At 43.8% G+C, this 26640-nt stretch overlaps 2 protein-coding genes across 2 annotated transcripts in view; both read right to left on the bottom strand.

The window, feature by feature from the left end:
- Positions 1 to 1277: 1277 nt before the first annotated feature.
- On the bottom strand, positions 1278 to 4938 carry tbx16 (T-box transcription factor 16). The gene is made up of 9 exons (XM_025897127.1): positions 4161 to 4938; positions 3894 to 4050; positions 3698 to 3800; positions 3156 to 3320; positions 2895 to 3041; positions 2737 to 2807; positions 2528 to 2610; positions 2228 to 2441; positions 1278 to 2133 (listed from the first exon to the last, which is right to left on the bottom strand). The coding sequence occupies exons 1-9, from the start codon at positions 4174 to 4176 to the stop codon at positions 1701 to 1703; spliced, it is 1389 nt and encodes a 462-aa protein (XP_025752912.1). The 5' UTR covers positions 4177 to 4938; the 3' UTR covers positions 1278 to 1700.
- Positions 4939 to 9735: 4797 nt separating this feature from the next.
- cabin1 (calcineurin binding protein 1) overlaps positions 9736 to 26640 on the bottom strand; it is a 37758-nt gene continuing 20853 nt past the window's right edge. Inside the window, 9 exon segments of the mRNA XM_013271579.3 lie at positions 9736 to 11358; positions 11441 to 11643; positions 11774 to 11935; positions 14335 to 14452; positions 14455 to 14592; positions 18262 to 18336; positions 20982 to 21668; positions 21778 to 21874; positions 21961 to 22124. Coding sequence (XP_013127033.2) covers positions 11215 to 11358; positions 11441 to 11643; positions 11774 to 11935; positions 14335 to 14452; positions 14455 to 14592; positions 18262 to 18336; positions 20982 to 21668; positions 21778 to 21874; positions 21961 to 22124 — 1788 coding nt within the window. The 3' untranslated portion in view covers positions 9736 to 11214.

The raw sequence follows: 26640 nt of genomic DNA, 5'->3' as shown, positions 1-26640 counted from the left end.
GTATGATCCTATATTCACCTAGTTTAACCCTTTAGAGCATGAAAAACTCAAAGCCTGCATGGAAAGGAGCTGCACAGTTTGCAAGTCTCCTGATCTTTATCATCAGGTCAGACAGATTTCAATGAGTCATGAATCTGTTTGCAAAACTCTCAGCTGCTACTGTAGATTAATTAAAATGCAACAGAAATGTTAGTTATTGTGGGCAGAGGTGGAAAATGTGGTGATGAAAGCATTTTTAAAAAAAAAAAACAGATACAGTCCTGTTCCTGTACAACGGAGCTCAAGGTGGAAGAGGTTAAGCAAACTGTTTCTGTGAGTCTGAGCTCCCTCTGCTCCGACCTACTCACCGGGCAGAGCAGATTCCTGTAAAGATCAGCCTCTTCTCGTCCTCATTAAAATGGGCAAATGAAGTGTGTTCAGCAGGAGAAGCCTGTGGGTGGACACGCCAGTTCAGGGAAGCGCTCGGATAATGAATTGCACTGGATAAAATCCACACTAGACTTGGGTTTCTCCTGAAGGATAATTCGCCCCCACCCCCCCAAACCACTCTTCCTCTTACCCCCCTTGGATTTTACGAAAGTCATTAGCAGCCCATATCCCCCTGAGGGTGGAGACAGTGGGCTCAGCCTGTGTTTTTCAGTTGTGAAAAGGAGCCAACAGCCCCCATATTTTCATGCTTTTTAAAGCTCATTGACATGGAGAATGAGGGCCGTGGAGATGCTTTATGTGCCGGTGGGTAAACCACAGCAGGTGACCCGGAGTCGCAGTAATACAGCGTCTTTAATGCATGCTGTGCTTGTCGAAACTACAGAGTATAGCCTCATTAGATCAACAAAGAGGAAATACAAACAAACACCACCAAAGGCTGCGGCTCTTATCAGGGGTGGCCAGGTACAAAGCATGCAGATGTGCACCCACTGGGAGAAGGCCAAGGAGTTCAGGCACTTTTACAAACTCTTACCCATTCAGTCAGGAGACTGGCTGCATGCGTGAACATCGACTGGGAGGAAATCAAAGTCAGCGGGCAGATGCTGGTGTGAGAAATAATTAAAGGGTCACAAGTAAATAAAAAAGGATACGAATCTAGAGACACTCCACAACCTTTGTTGTCACAGTTTTGTTTGAATAGAAGCAAAATGCATAAGAGTGAGATGCAGGATAGAAAAAAATATTTCTTTCATGTTTTTGTACATTTTCGTATCTCAAGTTAATAAGATGTCAGTGTAATAATGATACGGATTCACACACAAGACTTTAAGTCCAGAGACTTATTTATTTTTTATGTTTTTTTAGGTCACACCACAATTCGACAAACAATAATTGCACACGAATGATTAACTCTTACATTATTATTCTTAGCTTTTTACAAAAATATTTATTTACACCAGGAAACGAGGTGAAATGCAAAATAAATAGTTGGTTTTTTTGTTTTGTTTTTTTCAAACAATCAAACCACAAACTCGAGTTGCACTCAGCATAAAATGGCCGGTTTGCATCCTGCCAGTCGGAACAGCAGACAGAGCCATTCCTTATTCTTACTCTCTCCTCTCAGTGTTTCTCACTCTGGCTGCAGGATTGTGGCCCTCAGCCTTGTTTAGGCATGCGCTCTCACAGCTGTGAGTGCTGGGATCAGCTTTTTGTCAAGATGGCATCATAAGCAGCAGCGGTAAAGTAACTCTCAGTTGACGGTGGAGATCCCTTCACCAGCACGAATAAGAGAACAGCGGGTACTGGCTCCACTCGGCCACGTTGCCATGGTGATAGCTGTGATGCACAGCTTGCGTGGTGTAGTCAGTGGTCAGATGGTGAGGAGGGGGATACTGGGAAGGACCTGGGCCGCCCCACTGGCCCAGGGGCTGCTCGGTGCTGTAGGGGTTGTAGATGTGGTGACCAATGACCCCCGGCTTGCTGGCCTGGGCCACAGACATGTTGAGCACCCCCGTGTAGTCCTGGGGGCCCGGGAGGTGCTGGGGGCCACAGCTGGAAGGGCCAACCTCACGGGGCTTTGAAGAGTCGTGATCAGGGACCGTGGCTATGTCGGGAACCCTGGACTCAAAGCTGCTGCGTCCGGATCTGCTGTTGCTGCTGCCGATGCTGGAAGAGGGGGACGGGGACTTTCCATACTCATGGAACCTGGCGAGTAAAAAAAACGAAAAGAAGAAATATTGATTGGCATTCATCAAAACAATATGATTATAATATGATCTGCTGCATCACTGATGTTTACCTGTATGACTGGTAGGAAGCTGGAGTAGGAACAAGCTGCTCTGTGCTGTAGAGATCTCTTGTGTCTGCCCCAACAGGAGAGTCAGTCCTCACTCTGTGCTCTCTCTCAGCATCCCAAGGAGAGTAGCGCTCCTCTTTGACACCATCCTCTTCTTTTCTTTTGGGCAGCTCTTCATCCTCTCCGTCGAAACCGTCATACGAAGACTGGCAGAAGTCTGAGGAGCCACAAATCATCAAATGAGAGAAAGAACAAAACAAAAAAAGGCATCAACATGAACAGAGAAGAGTGTGAAAGCGGTACCTGGTGGACTGTCTTCTTCAGAGTTCAAAATGTCTGATGCCTTGGTCCTCTTCTCAAGGCACGATGGGTCCTTGTTGGCACGTCTGCAGCAGTGGATCAGTTGCATTAAAAACAAATACAAACTAAAATACACTGAACAATAAATGAGCTCAGATTCTTTCAAGTCAACCGACCAAACTGGAGCTTTCGCGTCTGCATTTTAACCTCACCTTTTCTTATTAGTGCCTTCATCCCGGAAGCCTTTTGCAAATGGGTTGTGATCGATCTTCAGCTTTGTAATCTGCAGGAGAGGGAGACATAAAGTCAGAGTTAAAACTTTGTGATTTGTCTCTCGGCACACGGCATACTTGCAGTGCTAGAAACAGACTTTGGTGTTCTGGTAGGCAGTGACTGCAGTGAAGGAAGTCTCTGGGAAGGTGAAGGTCTGGAAAACACTCCAGCGCACACTGAACAGGTCGTCTGCCTGGACGATGTGGAAGCGCGGGTGGTAGCGATGCATGGAGTGCAAAATGATCTGCAGACAGGGAGGCCATGATTTTCAAGCACTGCCAAAATGTTCGGTCTAAAGACGTCAAACTTTATAACAATTTTTTTTTTTTTAAGTGTTGCAGATGTTGCTTTTACTCACATGGCCGTGCTGGTCGAGCGTGTTGTTGGTCAGCTTGAGCTTGAGGAAGGAGACGGACTGCTTCATCCAGTGACTCCCTGGTGCTGGAGAGTCTGGGTGGAGGTAGGTTCTGCAGGGAGGCTGAGGCTCCGCTTTTCCTGCTACCTCCCACTTCTTTTTATTCCACTGTTGGAGGGAGACACATGAGTCAGTCAATTTGAAAAAGGCGAGTAACTGAAGAATTTTCAACTCCTTCCTTTTCCATGATAGACTGGAGAGCGATGGCTGGCCTGTACCACCCACAGAGATGGGGAGGGGAGCGGGGGGTAGTACAGTGGGCTCACAGCAGGGGATAGAAAAACAGGAAGAGATAACATCCTTTGATGTACAACGTTGGGGGGTGGGGGGTGGGTGGGGGTGGGGGTGATAAACAGGGGATGCCTTGTCTGGCTACCACTTTGGGATATCTACAGCCAAACCTATGACTCTGGTGAGGCCTTGGGACGTGAATTTTCTCATGCATGACTCATTATACACAAAGGAAAAAGCCACTGGTGTCTTACCTTATACCTGAAACCATCCTCTGGGACCATGTCGACCAACAACACGTACTTGGCACATGGAATAAGCCCGGATAGATTCACTTTGCAATGTGGAAACATTCGCCTGGTAAACACGGGAGAAAGAACGAGCTCTGTAAAAGGTGGGGGAGCAAAGTGTGAACATTTAGCATTTGATTTGATTTTTCTGTTGCCCTACCTTCCCGGTTTAGTGATGATCATCTCTGTCCCTATTTCATAGAAGGTCTTCCACAGTTCAGTGTCCTCCAGAGTCATCCTGATATTACCCTGCAGATAGGCATCAGGTCCGGGAGCCATGGGGGGCGGAGGAGGCCCGCTGAAGTTGGACTTCAAGTCTAGAAGAAAAACATGAATAAGCATTTTTTTTACTGGAAAAACTGGGAGAAGAAGACACGCGTGTGCTCACGGAGGCAAAGCTGATATTAAGAAGTAGTCATCAACTCACCTCTGATGGACTGCATCCTTTGGATTCAACTTGATATGTTTTTGACTCAAAAGGCTTAAAAAAAAAGAAGAAAAAAAAAAGACACACCTCAGTCCAGGTGTGTGATATCCAAAGTGTGTCTTCAGCTCTGCTCTGTCTCCTGGGTCTCCTTCCTCACATGCAAAAGAAAAATCCAACAGCCCAGAAAGGAAGTCAGAAGGTCAAATCAGTCCTCGCTGCAGATGTTTCAGAGATGCTGAGTCCTTGCAGGATGGGATGACCATGACTTTTAAGGGTAGCCCAGAAGTGGGTGGGGCCAGGGGGGGGCATCCTTTTGAAGTGGCACAATGATGGGTTGGAGTCCCACTGTGATTGGAGAGTGCTGGAAATCAAAGAGACTTAACAGAGGCTTGATACCATCCCCACAGGAAGGTGGGGGGTGAAGGAAATGCATCTTTATTAACTGCTAAGAGACAAATAGAGATGGACTTCCCTGCTGCAGAACACATAACTCAGTGCAGCAAAACCTGTGTAAATATTCCCCTCACACACACACACACACTGAGTCTGCTCATGAAAATGCCATTTAGTGTGTTTGTGCAACGTGGTTAAAAAAAGTCATTATAATTCATTTGGCACAACTGAGAGAAACACAGCTGAAGGTCTGTGTAAACGGGTTAAAGCACTGCGGTCTGTGCGTGCATACAGGTAGCGTCTATTTTTTTATTTTTCAGAAAATCAGCAGTGTTTTCAATAACTTAGTCAAAGTACACAGGCTTTTCTCTGATACATTGCATAAATCTGACATATTGGTCTGGAAATGCATACACACACACACACACACACACATATATATATTTTCATATTTTATATATAATACATTTTTTGCATGATCTCCTTTACACTTTCCTCACTTTCCATCAAAGGCACCCACAGCAGTGGGTGGGAAACTCAGTGTAAACCCATAATGACGATGATAACATGCACTCTTTCTGCAGGTAACTTTCACCTGAGGGCTTTGTGTGAAGCCTGCCAGGTAGTGAAGGCTGCAAGAAAAGAAGGGGTGGGAGTGTGGGGGGTGTATGTGTATTCAGGTGTCTAGACAATCCCTGATAGATAATCTCATTAAGCTGGTTTCCCTTAAAAGGAGCAAGTTTCTGCAGCATGGAGAAAGCCCAGGCAATTAACAGCCAGTTAGCACCAAAGGCCCAAGTCAGCCTTGAATGGGACAGGAGGGGTCAGAGAATAAAGACCTGGCACAACAATCCAGCCATCCTCCAGCCCTCCACACACAGGCCAAAATCCACCGCTGGGTCTTTGCTCACAAGCCCGTCTCCGCCTGCGTCGCACCACTCGCTGCAGGCAAAAGAAATGCTTAGAAAACTGCAAACATTAGCATAGAAGGGAAAGAGAGAGAAAACCACAGTTTCCCTTCTTTCCTCCACCAACACACACACTCACAAATTTGAATTAAGTGAGTTTCACATCTCATTGAACCTCTTTTTCTTTTTCCTAGCACAAACACATCACTTCCAGTCAGGTTTCTAATTGTAATCCCATGTCTGCGTGCTGCATACAATGCCTTCTGTAGGCCCTTTTACACCCACACACCAAGGAGTCTTTTGTTCACGCGTGACTGTATGGATAACAGCTCCGGCTTTTACAGGTGAGGAGCGAAACACAGAGATGGGTTTATGAGACAGCAGAATTGGCAGTTGGGTGTGCATAAAGAGGCGCGAGAAGTAAAGTCTCCCCTGTGAAAGTATTGACCAGCCTGTTTAAGACTCTTGTCGAGGGTCGATGTAGAGTAAAGAAAAAAAAAGGAGGAGGAGGGGGTGACATTCAGCTTTTAATGATGCACTTAAGAGATCGTGGTCTGATCATTTACCTATGTTTAATGCCCTGATGCAGGACTCTCCACTCTCTCTGTGGAATTGGCCCTTCCCCCCTACCCCAACCCTCCTTATGTGAAACACAAATACACTGTTGCTCTCCACACTTCTCTGGTGATGCTTCAGGGGACCAGAGAAGGGGTCACGCAACTTTTTTGGCTGTTTGTCAGCAACACGAAGAGCTGAATTCTCTTTAGATCACTTCAGCTTTAGCAGAGGAGAGCATGTCAGCTTCAGAGCGGAGGTGTACATTTCAGCAGCGGCAGTGTCAATCCCATTACGCAGTGGTTCTGAAGGCGACAGGTGTGACTGCTAAAGGCCTCAGTGCGGGGCCAGGTGACAAAAAGCCAGGGTGTACAGAGGCATGACAGAGAGCTTATGTAAGAGCTAGCCCAGGGGAGATTTAGGCTGGATGACAAATCAGGGAGCCTGTCTGGAGAAGACTGATAGAGGCTGCCAAAGCCCAAATATACTCCATGAATAAGGCTTTTTTACTAAAGAATGTTCAAGGGTGACAGAAAGGGTCTCACGCTGCAAAAAAATGACTGATCAGAGATACACTGTGTCGCAGTGAGTCCCCATCTACTCCCAGATCACCTTCAGCAGAGCTCTTCTACCTACCAGGTGTCAGTCTTTGGCCATTTGCTTTAACTGCACAGATCTCCCTGTGCTCAGCATTTAACAGCTGCCAATATACAGCCAGGGCCCAGGGATCAGACGGCTCTCTGGTAGCCCAATAAAAAGCCCCCTTGAGTGCAATGACGAGAACTCTCACACCTTTTGCTCACATTAGCCATGCAGCGTAGTCCTTTTGATGCTAAATCAGCCACATTGAGTGGTTTGTAGAGACAGCACCGGCAACTAACACGACGAATGAGAGGAACGATCAGTTTACTTTAGATCGTTGGAGGTGCCGTGTTATGATTGGTCACTTTAAGAAAAAAGTTGAGGAAAAATGGGAGAGAGGATCTTTCCATGTCCCCTTTGACATCCCTGTCCTAAATGCAGTGGCCGTGATCTCATCTACACAAACTAGGGGCCGGGTGAGCTCACATTTGGTCCACCACATAAGAAAACAAATGTCACATCTAGCTTGCCTGGCAAAGAGGGCAAATGACAACTTCACAGCACTTCATAAGAAACTCCTGGAAGTTGCTAATGAAGACTAATGGCTTCCCTCGTGTTGGAGATTTCACACCACTGTGCACAAGCCCTTTGACCGCAGTCAGTGTGGTCAGCTGGCTGCAGGAGTTCAGAAGCTCTGCAGCTCCACTGGCAGCTCCATCTTTGCCAGAGTTGAGTTGTAGGAGGTGCACGGTGCCCAAGTTGTGAATCTCCCTCAGGCAGATGTGTGACTTTGTACCAGATGAAAAGAACTCAGTTTCAGTTGTTCTGAAATGAGTTGTCGGAGTTTTTGGTTTTAAGTTACTTGATCACAACAGAAAATAAAATGCAGACAATGGGAAATAATGGGAAATCCAAGTCACAGTGTGTGTGCCCCCCAAAGGTTTGAGTGTGTTTTCTTTAAGTGTGGGACATTTATACTGTCTAATATGTCTAAGTTTCTTAGACTATACTGTCCAATGAGAGATGTTTGTAAGGTGTCTTAATGCTTTTATGCTGCTTTCCTCTGACTAAACAGAGTGACTCAGCATTAGAGCAACAGCCTCAAACTGCAGTCATAGTTGTCAGATTGCTTAAACGTGACTTTGTTACAATACAATTTGCTAAATGTGTTACTTTGTCTGACATGAATAATAAATGGTTATTCACTCTATTGTAAATGTATTATGAAAGGACACTCATAGGCCATTTCCTTAGGTACAGCAGCTTGCTCGCACCAATATCTAATCAGCTAATCACATAGCAGCAGACGTGGTGAAGATGACTCGCTGAAGTTCAAACTGAGCATCAGGATGAGGATGAAAGGTGATTTAAGTGACTTTGAATGTGGCATGGTTGTTGTTGTCAGAAAATCTGCTGGGATTTTCACACCCAATCATCTGTAGAGTTTACAGAGAATCGTCAGTTCTCAGGGAGAAAAATGCCTTGATGATATCAGAGGTCAGAGGAGAATGTGTGAGCAGTGAGGCATCAGCAACTCAAATAACCACTTGTTACACTGAAGGTAGAAGAGCATCTCTGAATGCATGTTAAACCTTGAAGCAGATGTGCTACAGCAGCACAGGAGTGCAACAGGTGCCACTCCTGTCAGCTAAGAACAGAAAACTGAGGCTACAGTTCGCTGGGGCTCACTGAAACCGGGCGACAGAAGGCTGGAAAAACGCTGCCTGCTCTTACGAGTCTGAATATCTGCTGCAGCTTCAGTGCGCAGGGTCAAAATGTGGTGTAAACAACATGAAAGCATGGATCCATCCTGCCTTGTGTCAGTGACTCAGGCTGCTGCTGCTGGTGGCGTGATGATGTGGAGGAAATTTTGTTAGCACAGTTTTGAACCTTATGTACCAACTGACACCCCACATTCTATTGCTGCTGACCATATCCATCCCTTTATGACCACAGTGTACCCATCATCTAACAGGACAGCACACCATGTCACAAAGCTCAGATCATCTCGAGCTGGTTTCTTGAACATGACAATGAGTTGTCACGTACTCCAATGGTCTCCACCGACACTAAATATCAATTAGACAGAAAACATCTGGGATGTTAATATGAACCAAAATCTGAGGAAGGATTCCAGCACCTTGTTGAATCTGTGCCATGAAAGTCCAACCCAGTACTAGCAAGGTGTAGGTAAGAGAGTGGACGATGAGTGTTTATACTTGGAAATAAAACTAATGTACAGAGTTTCAAAAAATGTTGGGGCGCTGTGTAAAAGGCAAATGTTAAAAAAGGAAATTAAAACTGTTTATATTATAAAGAAACCACATCAAGAGTTAACACTGAGAAATCACCTAAAAAAGCATCTCAGAATGAATAAGGTTAATTAGTAAGATGATTGGGTATAAAAAAGAACATAAGACAGGCTGAGTCTATCAGAGGTAAACGTGGGGAGGAGTTCACCGCTCAGAGTTCATGTGGGTAAAACATGAACGTAAGCAGCAGGTTTGAGAAGGGACCATTAATATTTACAGGATTAGGAGTGACACATTCTATTATGCAGACTGCTTTCAGGGAAATCATCGTTTATATCAGCAAGCCAACGCCAAAGCACAGTCTGCACATGTCACAGCAGCATGCTTGAGTGCTAAACTGGGCTGTCTGCAGAGTAGACCAGTCAGCCAGTGAAAACATTTGGTGCCTTAAGAAATTAAAGATAGAACAAAGGACGCTCTGAAGCCTGAAACATTATGATGCAAAAGTTGGAAAATATGTCAGCAGTGTTAAAAGAACAAAAGAACGGGTGATGCAACAGAGCGGTCAACATGCTACCGTTTCCCTCAGGGTGCTGGAAATTACAGAAAAATTATTATTTTTAATTAATTTGCTAATTATTCCATTCTGCTTTTATTTACATTTTACACAGCACCCCAACATTTCTGACGTCACAACTTTTTCAGCAATCAAGTGAAGTCAAGCAACAGCATGTAAGCACTTACACGCTGTATGATGAGGATCTCCATCTGCACCATATCAGTCTGCATCCACGGCTCTTATAAGTTACAGCTGGTTTCCCCAAACAAACCATGTAATTTGATGCACGCATTGCAGCTGATAACAAACAGCACACACAGTGCAGATCATGTGTTTCTCAAATATATTTTTGGTTTGACATCTATAATGCATTCAGTCCAGACACAGAGAACAGTTCCACTTCAGCAGCCTGCACCAGAGGGGAGCCGGGCGAAGCTTGAGCTCAAGCCTTCGACCTGCTCGCCCTCTTTAGCCGTGATACATTCCCAGAAGCTCGGCAGAACAATAGAAAAACTATCTTACACCAAAAAATAATCGTGAAATAAAATACAAAACTTTTCTTCTTTTATCAAGGGTGATAGTTTACAATTATTCACTTGTAGGCTTTCTTTTAAAAATTACATTTTAGACAACTTTCAAGAAACATAATCAGTAAATAGCTTTCTTTAACATCTTGTATAGAAAACAAAACAATCTTTAAAAAACATTCTGTTGTCTTCCTCTGAGTTAAGCTAGATTGTGACAAATTTACCAAAATGGTTTCAATGGAAAGGCATTGGGATTAGAGAGTCCTCCTCGGGACGCGTGAAAGATCGGGAAAGATCACGAAAAGCGCTTCTCGAGCTTAAGAGTCAACCGCTTAAAGCCAAAACATGTCGGAAAGATACTTGGATTGTGATGCGTACAAAAAAAAAAGAAAAAAAAAAAAAAAGCTAATTTCCAATAACCCCTTCCCATATGATTACAGATCAGTGCTGGTGACAGGGAGGTCCATCCTGGTAAGAACTGTTCCTCTTAGCTACAAATGCACATGAAAGAAAAGAAAGAAAAAAATAGTACAAGGAATACAGTGAGTACAAAAATAGCGCAAAGTTAAGTGCAAACTGAAAAACATCCCGAATGTTAAGTGTAAACATTTTCAACCTGCTACATGTCATGAGGCCGCGTGGCTCGTTGGCTCCACGGGCGAACATCAAACGCAGCCGATTGTTCTTGTGTCCTTTGAAATATTTCGTGTAGCGATGCATTGTGTCCTGGAGATGAACGTCTCATGCCCAAGTAAACTATCAGAGTGGAGGACAGCAGGTGCATGCTGCTGAGCGCCCATCCAGACCGAGGCGCCTCAGCTTGGTGGGCTCTTGAGACGACTGGAAAGCTGCAGCTTGGCGATACAGTTAGCACACAACATACGAGAAGATGCATAAACACGGGACTGGCTCGCTTTAAAGGCTGATTTTTTTTTTTCTTTTCCCCCCAAGTTGGGCACAGGAGAGCTCAAAAAGCTAAAGAGTGATATGCATAAATGGCACATTACAGACATGCTGTGAGACGAAAGCCATCATTGTCTGTCATATACATCATCACCAGAGCAACACTGCGACATGACGGCCGATGAGAATACTGCAGTGGGAGTGCAGGGATTTTGTTTTTTTTGCAATGCACGTGAGGGGACAAGAGCATCAACACAGACAGCTGCAGAGGTATGAACATCCTGGTGTTTTTGTTGTTGCTTTTAAGAATTGGGGGAAGTGGAGTTTGGCAAAGTCAGGCCTGGATGTGTCATGAGTTCAGAGGCCTTCCGAGGCTCAGATGTCCATGTAGTCGTCCTCCTCGTCCGACTCGCTCTCCAGAGACGACTCCTGGCTGGATGTCTCCTGCACCTCCAGTGCCGGCTGGGTCAGAGTGTCCTTTTTGACTGTGGCTGCGGACTGGGACGACAGGATGACGTTCTGTACAGGAGCAGACAGCAGGGGTCACTGTTGAGTGCTGGGACCACAGAGAGCCGTGTGCGTGGTAATTCAGAGTGCTTACCTTAAGTCTCTGTTTGGTTTCCTCTGAGATGCTGCCTTTGGGGGAGAGAAGCGTGGGGGTCGGAGGCGTTACTGTGATTTCTGGCGGGAACTTGGTAACGGTGGAAGGGATGAAAAGCTTTGGCATGTTGGGTGGGACTCTGGAGCGGATTCGGCTGGGGTCTGGAAGCTTCGACTGGTCATTGCTGGCATACTGCTGCTGGTCTGAGAGAAAGAGCGTGGAAGAAAAAAAAAAGAAGGCGTGCACAGTCACTAACGGTGCTGTTATGCGCATTATCTGTTGAATTCAATCTACGCATGTTTTTGTAAGACACTTTGATTCTTAGGTAATGACCTGGGCAAGGTTGTGTTGTGCTACATGTGGCAGTTTCCTCCTGAAACCAGCCTGCTGCTGATTCCTGCCCCTGCTGGGACACAGTGGCGAGTTTCATCTGCTGGCAAAGGTGCGACTCCTGCTGTCGGTACAAAAGTCCCTCTGCAGGCTCCTCCCGCTCCTCTGCGGGCAACAAATAACATGTTAGGGATTGATTCGACCCAACAAAATACTTTGCAACCGCCCAAAAACTGTGCTTTAAATTTATAAATCAAAACAAATAAATCAGTGTATAAAAAAAATAAATATTGCAGCAAATTGTAAAATGTCAGCTTTTATAGCAAATCAACTGGACACTGACAAGAAACATTTCTTTTCAGAATAAATCAAAAGCATTGGAAACCAAAGTTGCGTTGCGTACCATTTCACTTCCTCTCTGCTTTCCTTCTTTATCACGATTAGAGGCTGCACACACACAGAAATGTGTTTTTGACTGGAGGTCCCATGAAAGTCATCAGGAACACTCACAAGCGACTGATTGTTTACAGGTCGCCGATGAATGAGGGGATTATTTTGTAATAAATCTTCTTATATTTGGCATTTATTAGCAGACAATTGACAGTAACAAGTTTCCCTTTGATTGGGACCTCACAGCCTCATTCATTAGACAAGCATTTGTAATGATTGCAGGAACACTGCTGCTAACACTAACTGCAAAAATTCCCCCTGCAGCTCAGACACGGACACAAATCTGAAAACAAAAATTATCTAATACGTTTTCAGTCTTCACCCGTAATGTTGCCTAGGAAACCGTTACATAACACACATCAGTGCAGTGCTGCTTCATACCGACCCGTGTGTGTTTGCACGCACATGCAAACACACTTTTGCATGTGTTTTCACCGACTTCAAAGGTCATGCAAGTTTAGGAAATGGAAATGAAGCTATACAACTTCATAATATGCAGCTCCTGGTTACGCTCTCGCTAAATGAATGATGAATGCAATTCAATAATGCCACCAGTGTGTCACAGCAAGAGATATTTGTACTTCAAGGACAATTTCTAATTCTCACATGACCACTAATGAGTCCATATGAAGTTCTGTTTAGCTGTAAAAATGATGAAATGGACCAAAAACCAAGATAAATATTGACATGTTGGGGAGCTGCCAGTTCCCAGCAATGGTCGCCTGAAGTTGCCTTATATTGTAAGACCAAAAAAACCAAAACAAATAACAAAAAAACCCACTCTGCAATATTAGTGTGAGAACTCCCACAATCCCTTCTGGGGGGGGGCTGTGGGGAAGAACAGGAAGAGACCTCCTGTAGAAGCAGGTTCAGGGAGGGGCAGCCGTCTGCTGCAAATGGTTGGACGATGATGGGAAGCAATGTTCATTAAAATGCCAGGTATGACAGAGAGAGGACACACACAAAGAACCCTGATCTGAAATCTGTGATGGTGGTAGAAGTGTAATACCCGGTATTCTGAGCGCTGAGACTTAATTCAGCTTTATTAGTCAAACATAAAAAAAACAAAAAAAACAAAAAAACTACTAAACCTGCAAGTTGCCTTTGTCTTTTTTTATTTCCCTTATTGCGTACATGGTTAAGAAAATATAACTCCTACTGTGAGTTGGTTTGCCCACATGTGTTTTCTCCTCTGTACACAGACACACATGAAAGATTCACTGGTTCTAAGCTGCCTGCAGGTGTGAATGTGAGTGTGAATAATAGTCTGTCCTGTGACTGACTGGCAGCCTGTCCTTCACTACCGCCTGGTTACCAGCTAATGAATGATAAAATGTTTCATTCATGTCTGTCAGTGCAACTTAAACATCCCTATGTATATTCATTTTCTGAAAACTGTGAATGAGTGCCAACTCGCAGCATCCATATCTGTTATTCTCCCTGTGTAAAAACCCTGAGGGAGCTTGCCCCTTGAAAATTAAAGGTTTGTTTAAACTACCTTTCTGTGTCTCAAGAGTGGAAACAGGTAAGAAAGGCAAAAGAAAAAAGAAAACATTTTTTTTAAACTTCCTCAACAACATCATGACAGTCATCAAATGGTGTCAACTGATTATTCTAACTAACTGATGCTAAATCTACTGACCACAAAGAAAAGGTTCACACATTGAATTTGCATACTACAGATTCAAGCTCTCAGCCTTTAGAAATGTCAGTTCTACTCATCCTAAAAACCTAAAGAGGAAAGAATGACATGTTTTGATATCAAACACAAGATAAGCTGAATATTCATTATGATTAAGCCAAAGCCTTCGAGGAGCTCACGTAGGCACACAGAGTCACAATCTGGAGGATGTGAATTTCTCAAACTCTTGTTGGTGGACTGACAAAACCCAAAAGGCAAAACATAACCAGGCCAGAGCTTGCTGTTATGTAACTGAGCTGCTGAAACCCACAGGCGCCCCCTGCTGGTCACACGGACACAGGCACTGTAGCATCATTAGAAACTGGAGCTCCACTTAAAGCAGCAGAATTTAATGGAAAAACTGCATCAATTTTTGCCTGCAGAATCAGAGGACGTCGCAACATTTGATGTGTGTGGGAGGAGGCCGCTGTACCTGTCTGTGGCAGGAAGGCCATGGCTGCAGCAGAGTGGCTGGCTCCTCTCCTGTGCTGTGGCTGATCGTGGAAGCCTGAGGTCTGAGGTCTGGGCAGCTTGCTCAGGGCTCGTACACCACCTTGGTTTGGCTGTCCTGGGTGGACAGCGGGTGGCAGGTGGAGTGGCTGACCAGGACGGGCGTCGGTAGGGAGGCGGGGAAGAAGAGGTCTCGTTGCTCCTTTGTGTACTTAGGTGTGGTCGGGGCATCGCTCGAAGCCTGCTGAAGACAGAAAAAACCAAAAAGAAGACAAAGCAGCGTTCATGAGGAGGTGTGACTGACCTTGGCTAACCACCCCCTGCTCCGGCAGACTTCTGAGTACTGTACATCCTCCTCCCCCTAGACAGATCTGCTGCGAGACTCAGAGAAGCAGAGTCGATATATCTGCACTTTTCAAACACACATCAGCCGTGCTAGTTTTGCCTCTTTCACACAACAAGTAATGAATCCTTTACAGAGTTTCGGTGCCGCTCCTCGGGGTTTCACGGGCTCGCAGCACTTGCCCGCTGGACTGTGTGTTGGGTTATGGTGAGCTCAGATCTGAGCCACTTTGGTGGATGTCCTTTTGAGGACCACTTATAAACACAAGAGCTGCACAAACAACCTATGACAACAGCCGCCCTGCTCCCACAGCCGCTGTCATGGCAACACAGAGGAGCACAGTTAAAAGGAATAAATACACCTTCTCCTCTAGTTTTTACATCTAAATGGATAAAAAGTTGGATGAAAAACAGCTTTTCTAAGCACAAGACACACAAGATGCTCGGTCTATTGTGCAAACCGAGCCAAAAAGTGAGAAATTCAGGAATGAATTCATTTCATATTGACTAGAAGGCTACATGGACATGTACAGCATTAATTATGCAGGGATGAAAAAGAGGCAAATATGACTTCATACTTGCAAAAGAATCTGTGAAAGCTAAACTGCATCTGCTACAGCTCTGTTAAGACATCTAGGGTCATAGTGTATATTCTGTCATGACAAGTGGCCTTTGACAGATATAGTACGTTAGCTCAAGAAAATTTGGCAATAACAGAGCTCTCGTCCCAGTTCTCCCTGGGTGTCTGCAGGGAGATGAAGCCAAATTGCACTCGGCTTCACAGCTGCGTGCAGTGAAGCTTCCCATGGGATTCAAACAGCAGAGAACAGGCAAAATTAAACAAGCAGAGTAGCCTTCCTAAGGCTTGGAGAGCAAAAGATCCTCCAGCCCAACGCAGAGCAGCACAGTAGCTTCGAGTAAGCAAGCAGTAGCTCCGTAGCCGGCTTTGATGATTCATATCTCATGAATTAAACATCCCCAATAGAGACACCAACAAGTCAGCTGGACTGTGCGCTTAGAAAAACTAGATTGCAGCACGTCGCATGAAGCCAGTATTCAGGGTTGAGCGTTCCCGTGTGGTCGAGGTCCAACAATGAACTGAAAGACTGTTCTCTGCCATCACAGATCGGGCTTTCGATCAGATTAGAGCCGCGGCAGATCTTTCCGACACAGCGGAAACAAACTTTTTCCATTAAACTGCCCTCCAAAAATGAAGCAATACTGGCATTTCACTGTGAAGCAAACAAAACATATTTACTGAAGTAAACCCATAATGTTGTTCCAGCTCAAATACAGGAGTCTTTTCTAATAAAATACCTCCACCAATTCAGTGTTATCCTTATTTAACTTATACTGGGCTTTTGTATAGCCCCTCAGTTCACATTCACCAGGTGACAGCAAATTTTAAGGACTCCTCCAGTGAAAACAAGACAGAGGACAACACAGCTGATTTTCCAGCTCAGCACTCAAAGGACTCTCTCCCTCTCCCTCCCCCTCTATTTGTGGGGGCTTGAAGGAAATGTGTGAATCTGCAAGCAGCAGGGAAAAAACAGAAAAATCATTTCCTCAAGCTACGATCTACATTACCCACCACATACAAATGTAAGCAAATGCAAACCGCAACAGGCGATGGTGCCACAATAATTACACATTAACAGCAGTTAGATAAGACTACAGAATGAGCTTTGATGTAGAAAAGCACCCTCCGTTTTTCACATCCTGCAAGGACACTCACCAGTGCATACAGACCACCTATCAGAGTAATTCAGTGATTTTCCTGGCTCACAATGGGCCTTTGGGCAGATGACTATGCACATAGTAAAGGCAATACGTCTGTATTAGCTTATATGGAAAAAAACACTGAGAAGGTGGTTAAAAAAATAAATTACAATGCTGGTGATTTTCCTTTGGCTCCGGCAGCCAGGCGGCATGACTGTGTCTTGTTAAGAATCCATGTATGAGCTGTTAAGTATTAGTCATCCAATATAAATGATCATGATGAAATAAAGTGGTCAAATTTTAATTCTTTTTGAGTGTGGATGCATCTGGGTTTAGGCTTCTGCAACCTTAATAATGGCATTATTTATACATTATTTCAATTTTCTCACATTTAAATTATTCTAAATTATTCTAAACTGTAATAACATAAGACACCACATTTACAAACATCCGGTAAAGTCAGCATACAGTCCCTGAAGTGAGCTAAAGGCTCTTTACAGAGTTTTTTCTACTCCTGGCTCTGTGTGATGTCAGTGAGATTGAATTTCTGTGGCATGCTGTTTATGAAGTACAGCAAATCAGAAAAAAAAATGTCTTAAAAGGACATTGGTCTTAAAGGGAGAGGATCCCTAGTTAAAGACAGATGGTGAACTGAGGTGGCTGCACAAAGGCCCAGTATAAGTTAAATAAAGAATTCACTTCTTTATGCACGTTAAAATTGTTATAATTGTTTAAGAAGCTAAACAAAATACTGTGAAATTAAATACATGTAGATAAAAACAAAAATATAATTTACTGCTACTAATTAACAACTGTAGTTTTTACACATGGTGTCTTGCAGCTCTGCAATCATCTATGAGTCAAGCCTCGCGTGGAAAGTAGACAAACGAATGAAAAGACCGAGACGAACAAAAGGAATCATGCAGAAAATAAGATGGTGCGATCGCTGAACTGGGGGAAAAAAAAAACACGGATTTATTTTGCTTACAACTGTGGTACACATGAGCCTGAAGTTCAGGGAACATCACCGTGACAACAGGATGTGGGCAGAGAGACCCTTGATGACTGTGTGGGCAGGAGGAGGGATGAGAGGAAGGGGGGGGGAGACACTGATCCAGAGTGAGGCAGAGCAAGTAATGATTCAATGAGGAATGCGTGTACTGGAGACAAAATTGAGATAACGTGCTTAGGCACTAGCTGATTGTCTGCGATTACACAGACACTTTAAGTATTTACTCGTTTCTATCACTTTACCTTATAAAATGAAAGACATCATATGCATACTGCCTGTGCAAATAAACAACCTGAATATCAGTGCCACGCTGAAAACGATGACAAGTTTGGCAGCGACTGAGTGAGGCTGAAGGGACAACAGGGAGCATTCACACCACGCTTTGGGCTATATTTAGCACTGGCAGGCAGGAGCAGGTTAGACTTGAAGTCTGGGAATTACCAAGTTAGTCATCACTTTAGCACATTTTACTACAGATGCTGCATGCTTAACCCCACACATAACACAGAACATATATTATAAGAAGTGCTATTATGAGCTAAATCAGCAGACATGTAACACGAGAATTGAACTTGCTGGATTTGCCAGGTGGGCGAGCTAGAAGATTGTAGTTTATCAGACATTTCTGGCGTCCTGTTAATTTGTTTTGAAAGAAAACCTTAAAATTTGTGTTTCACTATGCAACGCACATCCCAGGAGTTTTTTTGTGCATCATCTTTAATAATGAAGGAAAAGACCATAGTTAAGCACGTGCTACAGTGAGCTACACCACAAGGATGAGAGAAAATGTGAAGGTGTGGGTGTAGCAGATGAACATGCTGAGTTACAAAGGTTTACCTGTCTTTGGGCAGAAGTGGCCAACTGTATCTGACAGAACTTCACAGCCTGGTCCAGAGCTACATCCTCATCAACCTGAGACAGGAGAAAAGGCAGAATAAGGATTTTAGGGCAGAGGAACGCAGTGTATCTACAGATAATCAGATTCCACAATGTCAACTTTTTCACATACGTTTCCTTCCAGTATAAACACAGAAGCAATGATTATAGCACCACAAATTCATCAGATTTCTGAAGTGACCTGTCCTGAGAAACATACCGTGTTAATTAATCCTCATACAGCAACGCCAAACCGACAACAACTTAATCTGATTCTGAGCCAGCACGATTTTTTCTCTCCTCAGCTTTCGCATCTGATCATTAGCACAAGTAAAGAAAGGCGTAGTTCAGCTGGTGGATGTGTGGGAGTTGGCAAGCTTAGCTAGAGAACAACACCGCACACTCGAAGCTGGAGTAGGCAGCCAGGTTTTGGCATCTTCGGGGACACAAATTTGATAATAACCTTTCAGCATATTGTAACTCAAGTACTCGGAGAAAGATCTAGAATCTACCACTGACTGTTTTCAGGTTTTAGAAAATTAAGCCCCGATTGGAGAATTTAGCCAATCACAGGTCTTTGTTGTCCAAATGTTTTCCAGTTTATAGGCAAATGTTAAAGTTCCTCTGTGACTGCGAGACATAGTTGTCTGTATGAGTTAAGCAGACAACTTCCACCCAGAGGAGTGGGCGTAAGGCCTGTGAGAGGACAAATATTTAGGGGGACTTTATTTTTCCTCTATCGAATTTTTGTCTGTGGCAGCTTTAACAGCTGCGTGAGCATGTTTACAGCGACGTTCGCTGTCTGCAGCAATTCAGGGACCCCCAAAGGGAGGGAATTTACAGCATCCTCAATCGAGTTTTCAAACTGCTTATTGTAGAAAGAGACTGAGTCAAGCTTCAACATGTCACAGAGGACAGCCCTCTGCTTTCATCTCTAGCTCTCTGCAAACTCTTTACTTGTTGAACTTCCTCCCCACAAACACACAAGGATGCATGTGTGTGCCTGCTTATTTGCCAGTTAGAACTTCTCAAAAATCCCTTATGTTTACCATTCTTTTAAAAAAAGGGAAATTTCAACAAATAATCTGAAATAAAACTATTAATATCCTGCAGTTAGATCTCATTTACAACAAGGTTAATCTTATTAATGCAAAAAAAACAAAACAAAATAAAAATGCCCCAAAAGTATCTGACTGACAGTTATGGAGGACCAACACCACTTTCTAGAGAACTGCAATGCCCTCATTAACAGACAGAGTTTGCAAACAATCGAGAGCTGTCATTTGAACAAATTCTGAACCAACGCAATGTTCACATGATGATGCGCATTTGAGGATCCTTTTTGAGGTAACAATGAGCAACCATTATTCTGTACTCGTCAAGCTGAAATACTTTGATGGCAGGAAATGCTCAGTCTACATACACTTAGTGGGTTTTTGTTTTAACACCTCAGCAGAGAGGTTAGAGAATGAAAAATGTCTTCAGTGTGATATGCAGCACTGCTGAAATAAACAAAAATGAAAAAAATCAAAAGGTACAGATTTAAAATATAACTGTGTGCAGGTGTGTTCTGGGGGGAAAAAAAAGAAAAGAGGAAACAAAGCCTTTGGAGTTTGTGTAAGTAGGTACAGAACTACAAGATGGCTTTGGAAAATGTCCAGGCTTATTAATTGCATGATTTGGTGACAGGAAACATGTTGGCTCTGGCTTTTAGGTACGGCTCTGAGAAAATTATTCTCTAAGCTGTGTCTTAAAGAGCACAGGAAAAAGAATCTTGGCTGCAAAGCGAAGCGCCCAGAAAAACCAACCAAACGATGCAAACCACTCCATTCAATTTCTTATCTCATTCTTGCTATATTTTCAAAGTTTATATTTTTCCAATGGGAACTACATGGCTATTCTATTTTATCTTAACATAATTCATTAAAAGAAGCCTTCTGTTTCTAGAAATATCCTACAAAGTTTTGGTTTGTGTGTATGCACTTTGTCACAGCACACTTTGCATCAGTTGTGCTGGCAGTGTAAAAACAATCTTTCACTATCAATTATACTTTGAAGGCAAAAACTAGCCGGGGCTGACATGAGAAAACAATTTGCTTTTCAGTGCAGAACCTGAATACAATATATATCAATGTGAAAAGTTAAGAGGCCAATCACAGGAATAAATAAAGTGAAATGCAGTGATAAATTTCACTGTATCTTTAAATCAGCAGTGACTGAGCCACTGTGGTTTTTGCATGCTTTAGAGATAGATATATATAGCATGAGAGAGACAGAGAGAGCGAGCAAAAGAGAGAAAATATGGCTATTCCTATTTAAAAATACCAAACAACTACATTTAGAGGCAGCAATCTATTTTAGAAATAACAGCAAAAGGACGGGAGACACAGGGGTTGAATTTGGGTTACTCAGAGTAAAAACAACCGCACCTTGAGCTGTATTTGCTGCAGAGCTCGAAAACTCAAAGTGGGAAAGTCCCTGATTGTCAGTAGGAGTACTGTTACTAATTCAGTTAGAAAAGGGGTTTCCCGAGTCCAAATTATTTTAGGAGGATTCTCATTAAGAATGTATGACTTTGCAAAATACCATTGAAAAAAATGCAATGCAGTTATTGCGACAATAATGTTACCTATATGTGCACAGTGAAGACATGTGGTGTGGCACATCTGCAAGAGGTTTACCTGTTTTATGAGCATATAAGTCTCTGACATTATCTTTTCAATGCGCCCCAGGTCGTAGGTCATGACTTTCTGGCCTTGTTGCCACACTCTGTAGGCATCAAGCAGGAGGGTTTTTCCAGACTCTACATCCTCTAGAAGTTTCCTCTTCCTGTTCGGCTTTCGTAGTAACCCCTGATCAGTCCCGCTCGCTGCCACGGTGATTTTGGGTGCTGAGCCTTGAAGCTGCTGCTGTCTGGAACTGATACTTAGCTCCTCCAGAGAGAGCTCTGGTGTCCGGCTGATGTCAGTCACTTTCTGCTGAGGCTCAGTGCCACTCACTGAGGTCTCAGCCTGTGTTTGGGTGCCCTGAGAATCTGTGGCATTAGAGGGTTTTCTCCAGTGGCAGATGTCCAGGTCCATGGGTTCTGCAGGCCCTGCTTTATGCCCCTCATTCCCAGGAGTCTCTGCCTTCCCAGGGTAGCCCTCCTGAATCTTACTCCCTTTATCTATTGACGGTACTGGCGCTGGGGTGAGTTGCGCCTGGGAGGCTTCTCTTGGACCTGGATCAGTAGCACAGGCACCCTCTGTGAGTCCAGGCTTCTTAGGCACGGCGTGTTTGCTGTCATCTGAATTGGGCTTGTTGGATGTGTCTGTTGTGGTCATCTCCCCCATGGAGGGCGCAGGCGCTTTCTGAAGCTGCTCAGACACCTGAAAAAGAACAGAACCTGTCAAAACATGAAGTGGGTGCATGCCAGATGTGTAAAATACTGAGCGGCTCTCGGCCGTGCATGTATACAGTGGGCTGTAGTAGTCTTACCCCAGTGAGACTGTTCAGATTGTCTTCCAGGACTTTTACAGTTAGGAAAAATGCTCTCTTGGCCAAAACCTGGCGATCAACATCCCGTAAATACTTCCTTCAGAAAGAAGGAATAGAGATGTCATGGAACGAATAAAAGACACATGACAGAATTAACATCATCACACAGAACGTGGTGCTTACTTTCCCTGGTCAGGGGTTCTCTGCAGCATGAAAGAGACTTTCAGCAGAGTATCGTGATCCTTAAGCTGAGACAGCACCTCCAGCAAGAGGACAATGGATCGGTTCATATGAGATGCAAAACTACCCGGGCGATCAATCTCATCTACTGGAATACGCCAGATGCCCTGAACAAGACAAGGAGAAAACAAAGGAAAATGCACAGTTAAGTTTTGACTATTTTACTCATCATTGTTGCTAGCAGTTGGAGTAGGAACATTCAAAAGAGGAGACAGTGCAGTTACCCAAGAGTATTTCAAATTTCCCAGTGAAGCCAAATGATCTCCAGCAGCTCAAACGAAAGTTACCGCTCAATATCCCAACGGTCCAATTTGTAAAATTCTGAAAGTTTGTGTTTTTATAAATGCTCTCTGCTGCTATTCTAAGTTCTCAGAGGCATGTGGAGTGCATGACACAACGGAAACAATTAACGGGGACACGTGGAAAAGCTGAAAGGAAAGAAGGTAGTGGGGAAAGCAAGAAAAATTAATGTGACTGAAACACATGGCTTTCAAAGAAGAAAGCCCTAATGAGGGGATGGAAAGGCTGCAGGAGAGATCTAGCGGTCTAGCTTGCCATGTAGGAGGTATTAAGGGAGAGGGGGGCTTTCTCTCTGGGTGCACATGATGGGCAGTCTCATTAGTGCTCAGTTCTGTCCAAGCAATGAAACAGACCAACAGACTAGCTGCCAACAAACACTGTCCTCTTTTTTCCTCCCCCCTTCTTCTTCTTCTTCTTTTTTTTTTTTTAAATGGAGAAGTCCACCTTTTCAGTGAGCACATGTCCACTCAGCAGGTAAACTGAGGAGAGGATCTGCACTCTGAAGCTACTGATGCGAGTGCAGATGGTGGCCTAGGCAGCACACAGGCTTCAGTCGCAAAGCACATGGCACATAGTACAGTTACAGACTCAGAGTGTGTGTGTGTGTGTGTGAGAGAGAGAGAGAGAGCGAGAGAGAGAGACAAACAAAGATGACCATATCAGGATGGAACAAAAACAAATGAGATGGCTCTATCAGCTGCTGGAGGCATGGGGAGCATGGCGTTCCTCCTAACAGACCGCTCCAGATTGTCAGATGACATTTTCAAATCCACCGGAGAGGAACAAAGCAGGAAAGATAAACCTATCAAAACAAAGTCCATGCTTGAAGATGGACCTACAGCCTTTTAACCTGGAAATATAAATGAAACGCAAATGAATCCCAGAAAACCTGATACATATTGTTTTAAAGCATTCCTAATTTCTGTTAGTATTTTTGTTGTACATAGCCATATTTTTGGACTGTTTTTTAAGCAACTTCCGTGGTGATAACTCAACTAAAAAAAAAAAAAAAACCCCAAAAAACACAGAGGTCAGGAAAGAAATCCCAAGAACATTGCTCCAATGTCTGCACAAAGACAAGAAGATTTATTTATGATGTCATGCGACGCAATCAGGCCGGGCTTGGGAAGGTTTTTAGCCTTTCAATGCACAGATTATGAAAAGCCTCCAACATTTCTAAATGGAGAAGAGTTGTTCTTTACAGTAGCATCCAACCTCAGCAAATCTGTTTAGGGGAAGCAGAGCCATGGGTTTACACAGATTATGAAGCAGCACAGCATCTAAAGCAGATTTGTAAGACTTTAACGGCAATAATTTTAAGCATCTTTTTTTCCCCTTTTTGCTGCAGAAAATATGAACACTGCTTGATATCTGGAGCTTAAGCACAGACGTGGCCAGTAGATCACGTAAGAATCAGGCAAGGGGTAAGAGGCACAGCAGACAAACTCATACTTTAGATGTGTTTTTACAATTAAATAATAAGCTGGTTGAAAAGCAAAAGCAAAAAAAAAAAAAAAAAAAAAAGCAAAAATAAGCCTTTTGGGCTTTTGGACTTTACAGTTAAACTGAACTGGGGAATTCTTTGTTTGAAAGCCAAATGAAAAAACTGGCTGTCTTATCTGCTTCATCTTCTCATGTCTAAACATGCCATGGACAAGGAAAGGCACGGGCCCCGATACAAAAAATAAATAAAATAAAATGTAAAAAGGCAGGAAAGTTGCACAAATTAAGCATTGCTATGTTTTAAAGCAACCAACAGTCACTATCCCATGTTCTATCAACTACAGTTTCACTATAACCAACTACAACTTTAGATGGTATGATTTCGAGGGGTGGGGGGGATCCAAGATGGCTGGTCTCCTGCTAAAGCCATGAGCATTTGGCAGGATGTTGGTGTAATTTTATATCTTCCTAAATTCTTCTTCGCATTAGTCAGTCCTGACATGCAGAAATCTGAAGAATCTAAAGAATAAAATACTCCAGGAGTGTCCTTTACAGTTCTGTGCAATCTAACAGAAACACCACAGATTTAAAAACAGCTCTACTCCAAGGTACAGCTACTATAAACACAAATTTGTGCTCGATTTTGGAAAAAAAAAAAAAGTCAGAAGGAACGAGAGGAGGCAACTCACCATCACCAAAGAAAGCTACTCCACGACGCCTGTGTTAGTATTCTTTTGGACAGTTTCCTGCTGGCGGTGGCGGCACCAGCAGCCCCGGCAGCGCCTCCACCCTGAAAGAGGCTCACGCTCTCAGAGCCAGGGGTGGGCTGCATTTGGGTGCTAGGGCAGCACGAGCTGCAGGAGAGGAGAAGAGGGAAGCACAGCTGCACATGGCAGAACAGGAAAAGAGAAAGAGAATGGCAAGAGGAGAGACGGTGCCGGAGTCACGGCCTATAAGCTCAGTACGCCACTGACAGTAGAGCTGACTCGTTCTTCTCCTGATTTCAAACCCTGCCATCTCAAAACAAAAACACCCACGCACTCCATCTCCGCTTTCCCCCTGACCCCAGCCTGCTGGAGTTCTCCACCCCCCCTCCTCTTCTCTCACTCTCTCTCTCACTCTACACAGCATACATCCAATCCTCGTAGGTCTACGCCAGCCAATTGGAGGCTGGTGGAGAAACTCCCGCCCATTAGTGCACACCCACACAATACACACAAACAGGGGAGTGCCAGAGAGAGAGAGAGAGTAATGAGGAAGCAGAGCAACAGAGTGAGGAGTTGAGTAGAGTGAAAAAGAGCCAGGGGGAGGGGTAGAGCGTGATCAGCCTGAAGACAGAGCAACAGGAAAAGAACAAGAGAACATAAACTGGCTGAAAAATGAATTCAGTGCTACCTCATCTGTGTAGTGTGATGCATCAAGAGGATGACAAACCAATAGTGAGAAAGGAAAGGCAAAACTAGCAGAAAAAAAAAGTCCCTCAAGGTTTGTGTAAGTAAAGCCCTCCCCCCCGCAATAAGCCACAGAAAACAGTGTGAAGAACGGTGCTGCCTGAACAGATTGTGTTGCGTACACACATTTCCTCAGTCAGCCACCAGCACAGCAACAGCAGCCCTCACCTTCTTGTTTTCCTCTCCTTTAACTCTGGTCGTCTCTCTCCAGCTGGCCACCAAAAACATACTAAGGAAACACACCTTGTTTTTCCCGCTTCCTGTTGTGAGTGTAAAAAGAAGTGCTGAAAAATATCGAGCTCACTCAATTACAGAGCAGGAGAAGGCAATGAAAAACAGACTTGCAGCCAGAGTTAACCCTCCAACATGCAAATCCAAATATCAACTTGTACAAAATGAATTCATTGGGCCAACACGCCTCCTCTAAGAGAGGCAGAAAAAAAAAAACACAACAAGGTTCTCCTAAGTGAGGCTCCACCTACAGCACGCTGCACAGCTGAACACACAAATGTTTGAGTCATACATCAACTGAGGCAAGTAATGCAAGTCTAACTGCTCCCCAGAAGCCTGTGTTACCCTATAATATAACAAGACACCAAAGCTCACCTATAAGCAAAGTTAGATTCAAGTGGTTGAATTAAACGTGAATGCTCACCCGACACTCACGCACAAAAAAAAGGTATCATTTCAAAACATGACAGGAGCAGAGTTACGTCTGTCTGAAATATAGCAACAAGGACGCCCATTTTCTCTGGAGCTACGCGAGTGGGTGGAAGAATATGCAAGTAAGATGAGTGCGTGTGTGTGGCGGGGGAAGGAAGGAGGTGGTAACTGTGCCTGAGTGAATAGTCAGGGACTCCTCACGACTACTCAACAGTAGTCTTGTAGCTAAAGCCTCCTGCTGTTACAACAGCATCACAAGAAATATCATTACAACTCAGTTTTCTCACTCTGTAAACCACTGTGGAAATAATGGCTACAATAATCCCACTACATGCCTGTAATGACGACACTGAAACAAAACAAGGTGATTTGGAAATTCACAAAATCAGTGTGTGATGTTGATGTTACATCACATTATCTGTATAGTTTAACTATACAGACTTAAGATATACTGAATCCATTTACTAATGCTTCTTTGGTGGCAGCTCAGTCTGGGTTTATAACATGCTCACTGGATTATAAACATGTGACATCACTTGGGTCATAAATAATAAATTGCAGACTAAAGAGAAAACATTTCTGCTTTGTATGAAGTGTCACAATACACACATCAGTAATGTAATGCTAAATTATATATTGGTATCTGCTACCAAGTTTTATCATTATTCAACAAAAACATATAGTATGTTATACTCAAGCCTTGTTTGAATGAATCTTCCAAGCAATGGGTTTGGGCTAATAATATTTTCAAACCCAATAAAACTGA

The sequence above is a fragment of the Oreochromis niloticus genome, linkage group LG12 (assembly GCF_001858045.2).
Source record: "Oreochromis niloticus isolate F11D_XX linkage group LG12, O_niloticus_UMD_NMBU, whole genome shotgun sequence".
In the NCBI taxonomy this organism is placed as follows: Eukaryota; Metazoa; Chordata; class Actinopteri; order Cichliformes; family Cichlidae; genus Oreochromis; species Oreochromis niloticus.
The sequence above is the reverse complement of the archived record's forward strand: the minus strand, read 5'-3'. Positions and strand labels throughout refer to the sequence as shown.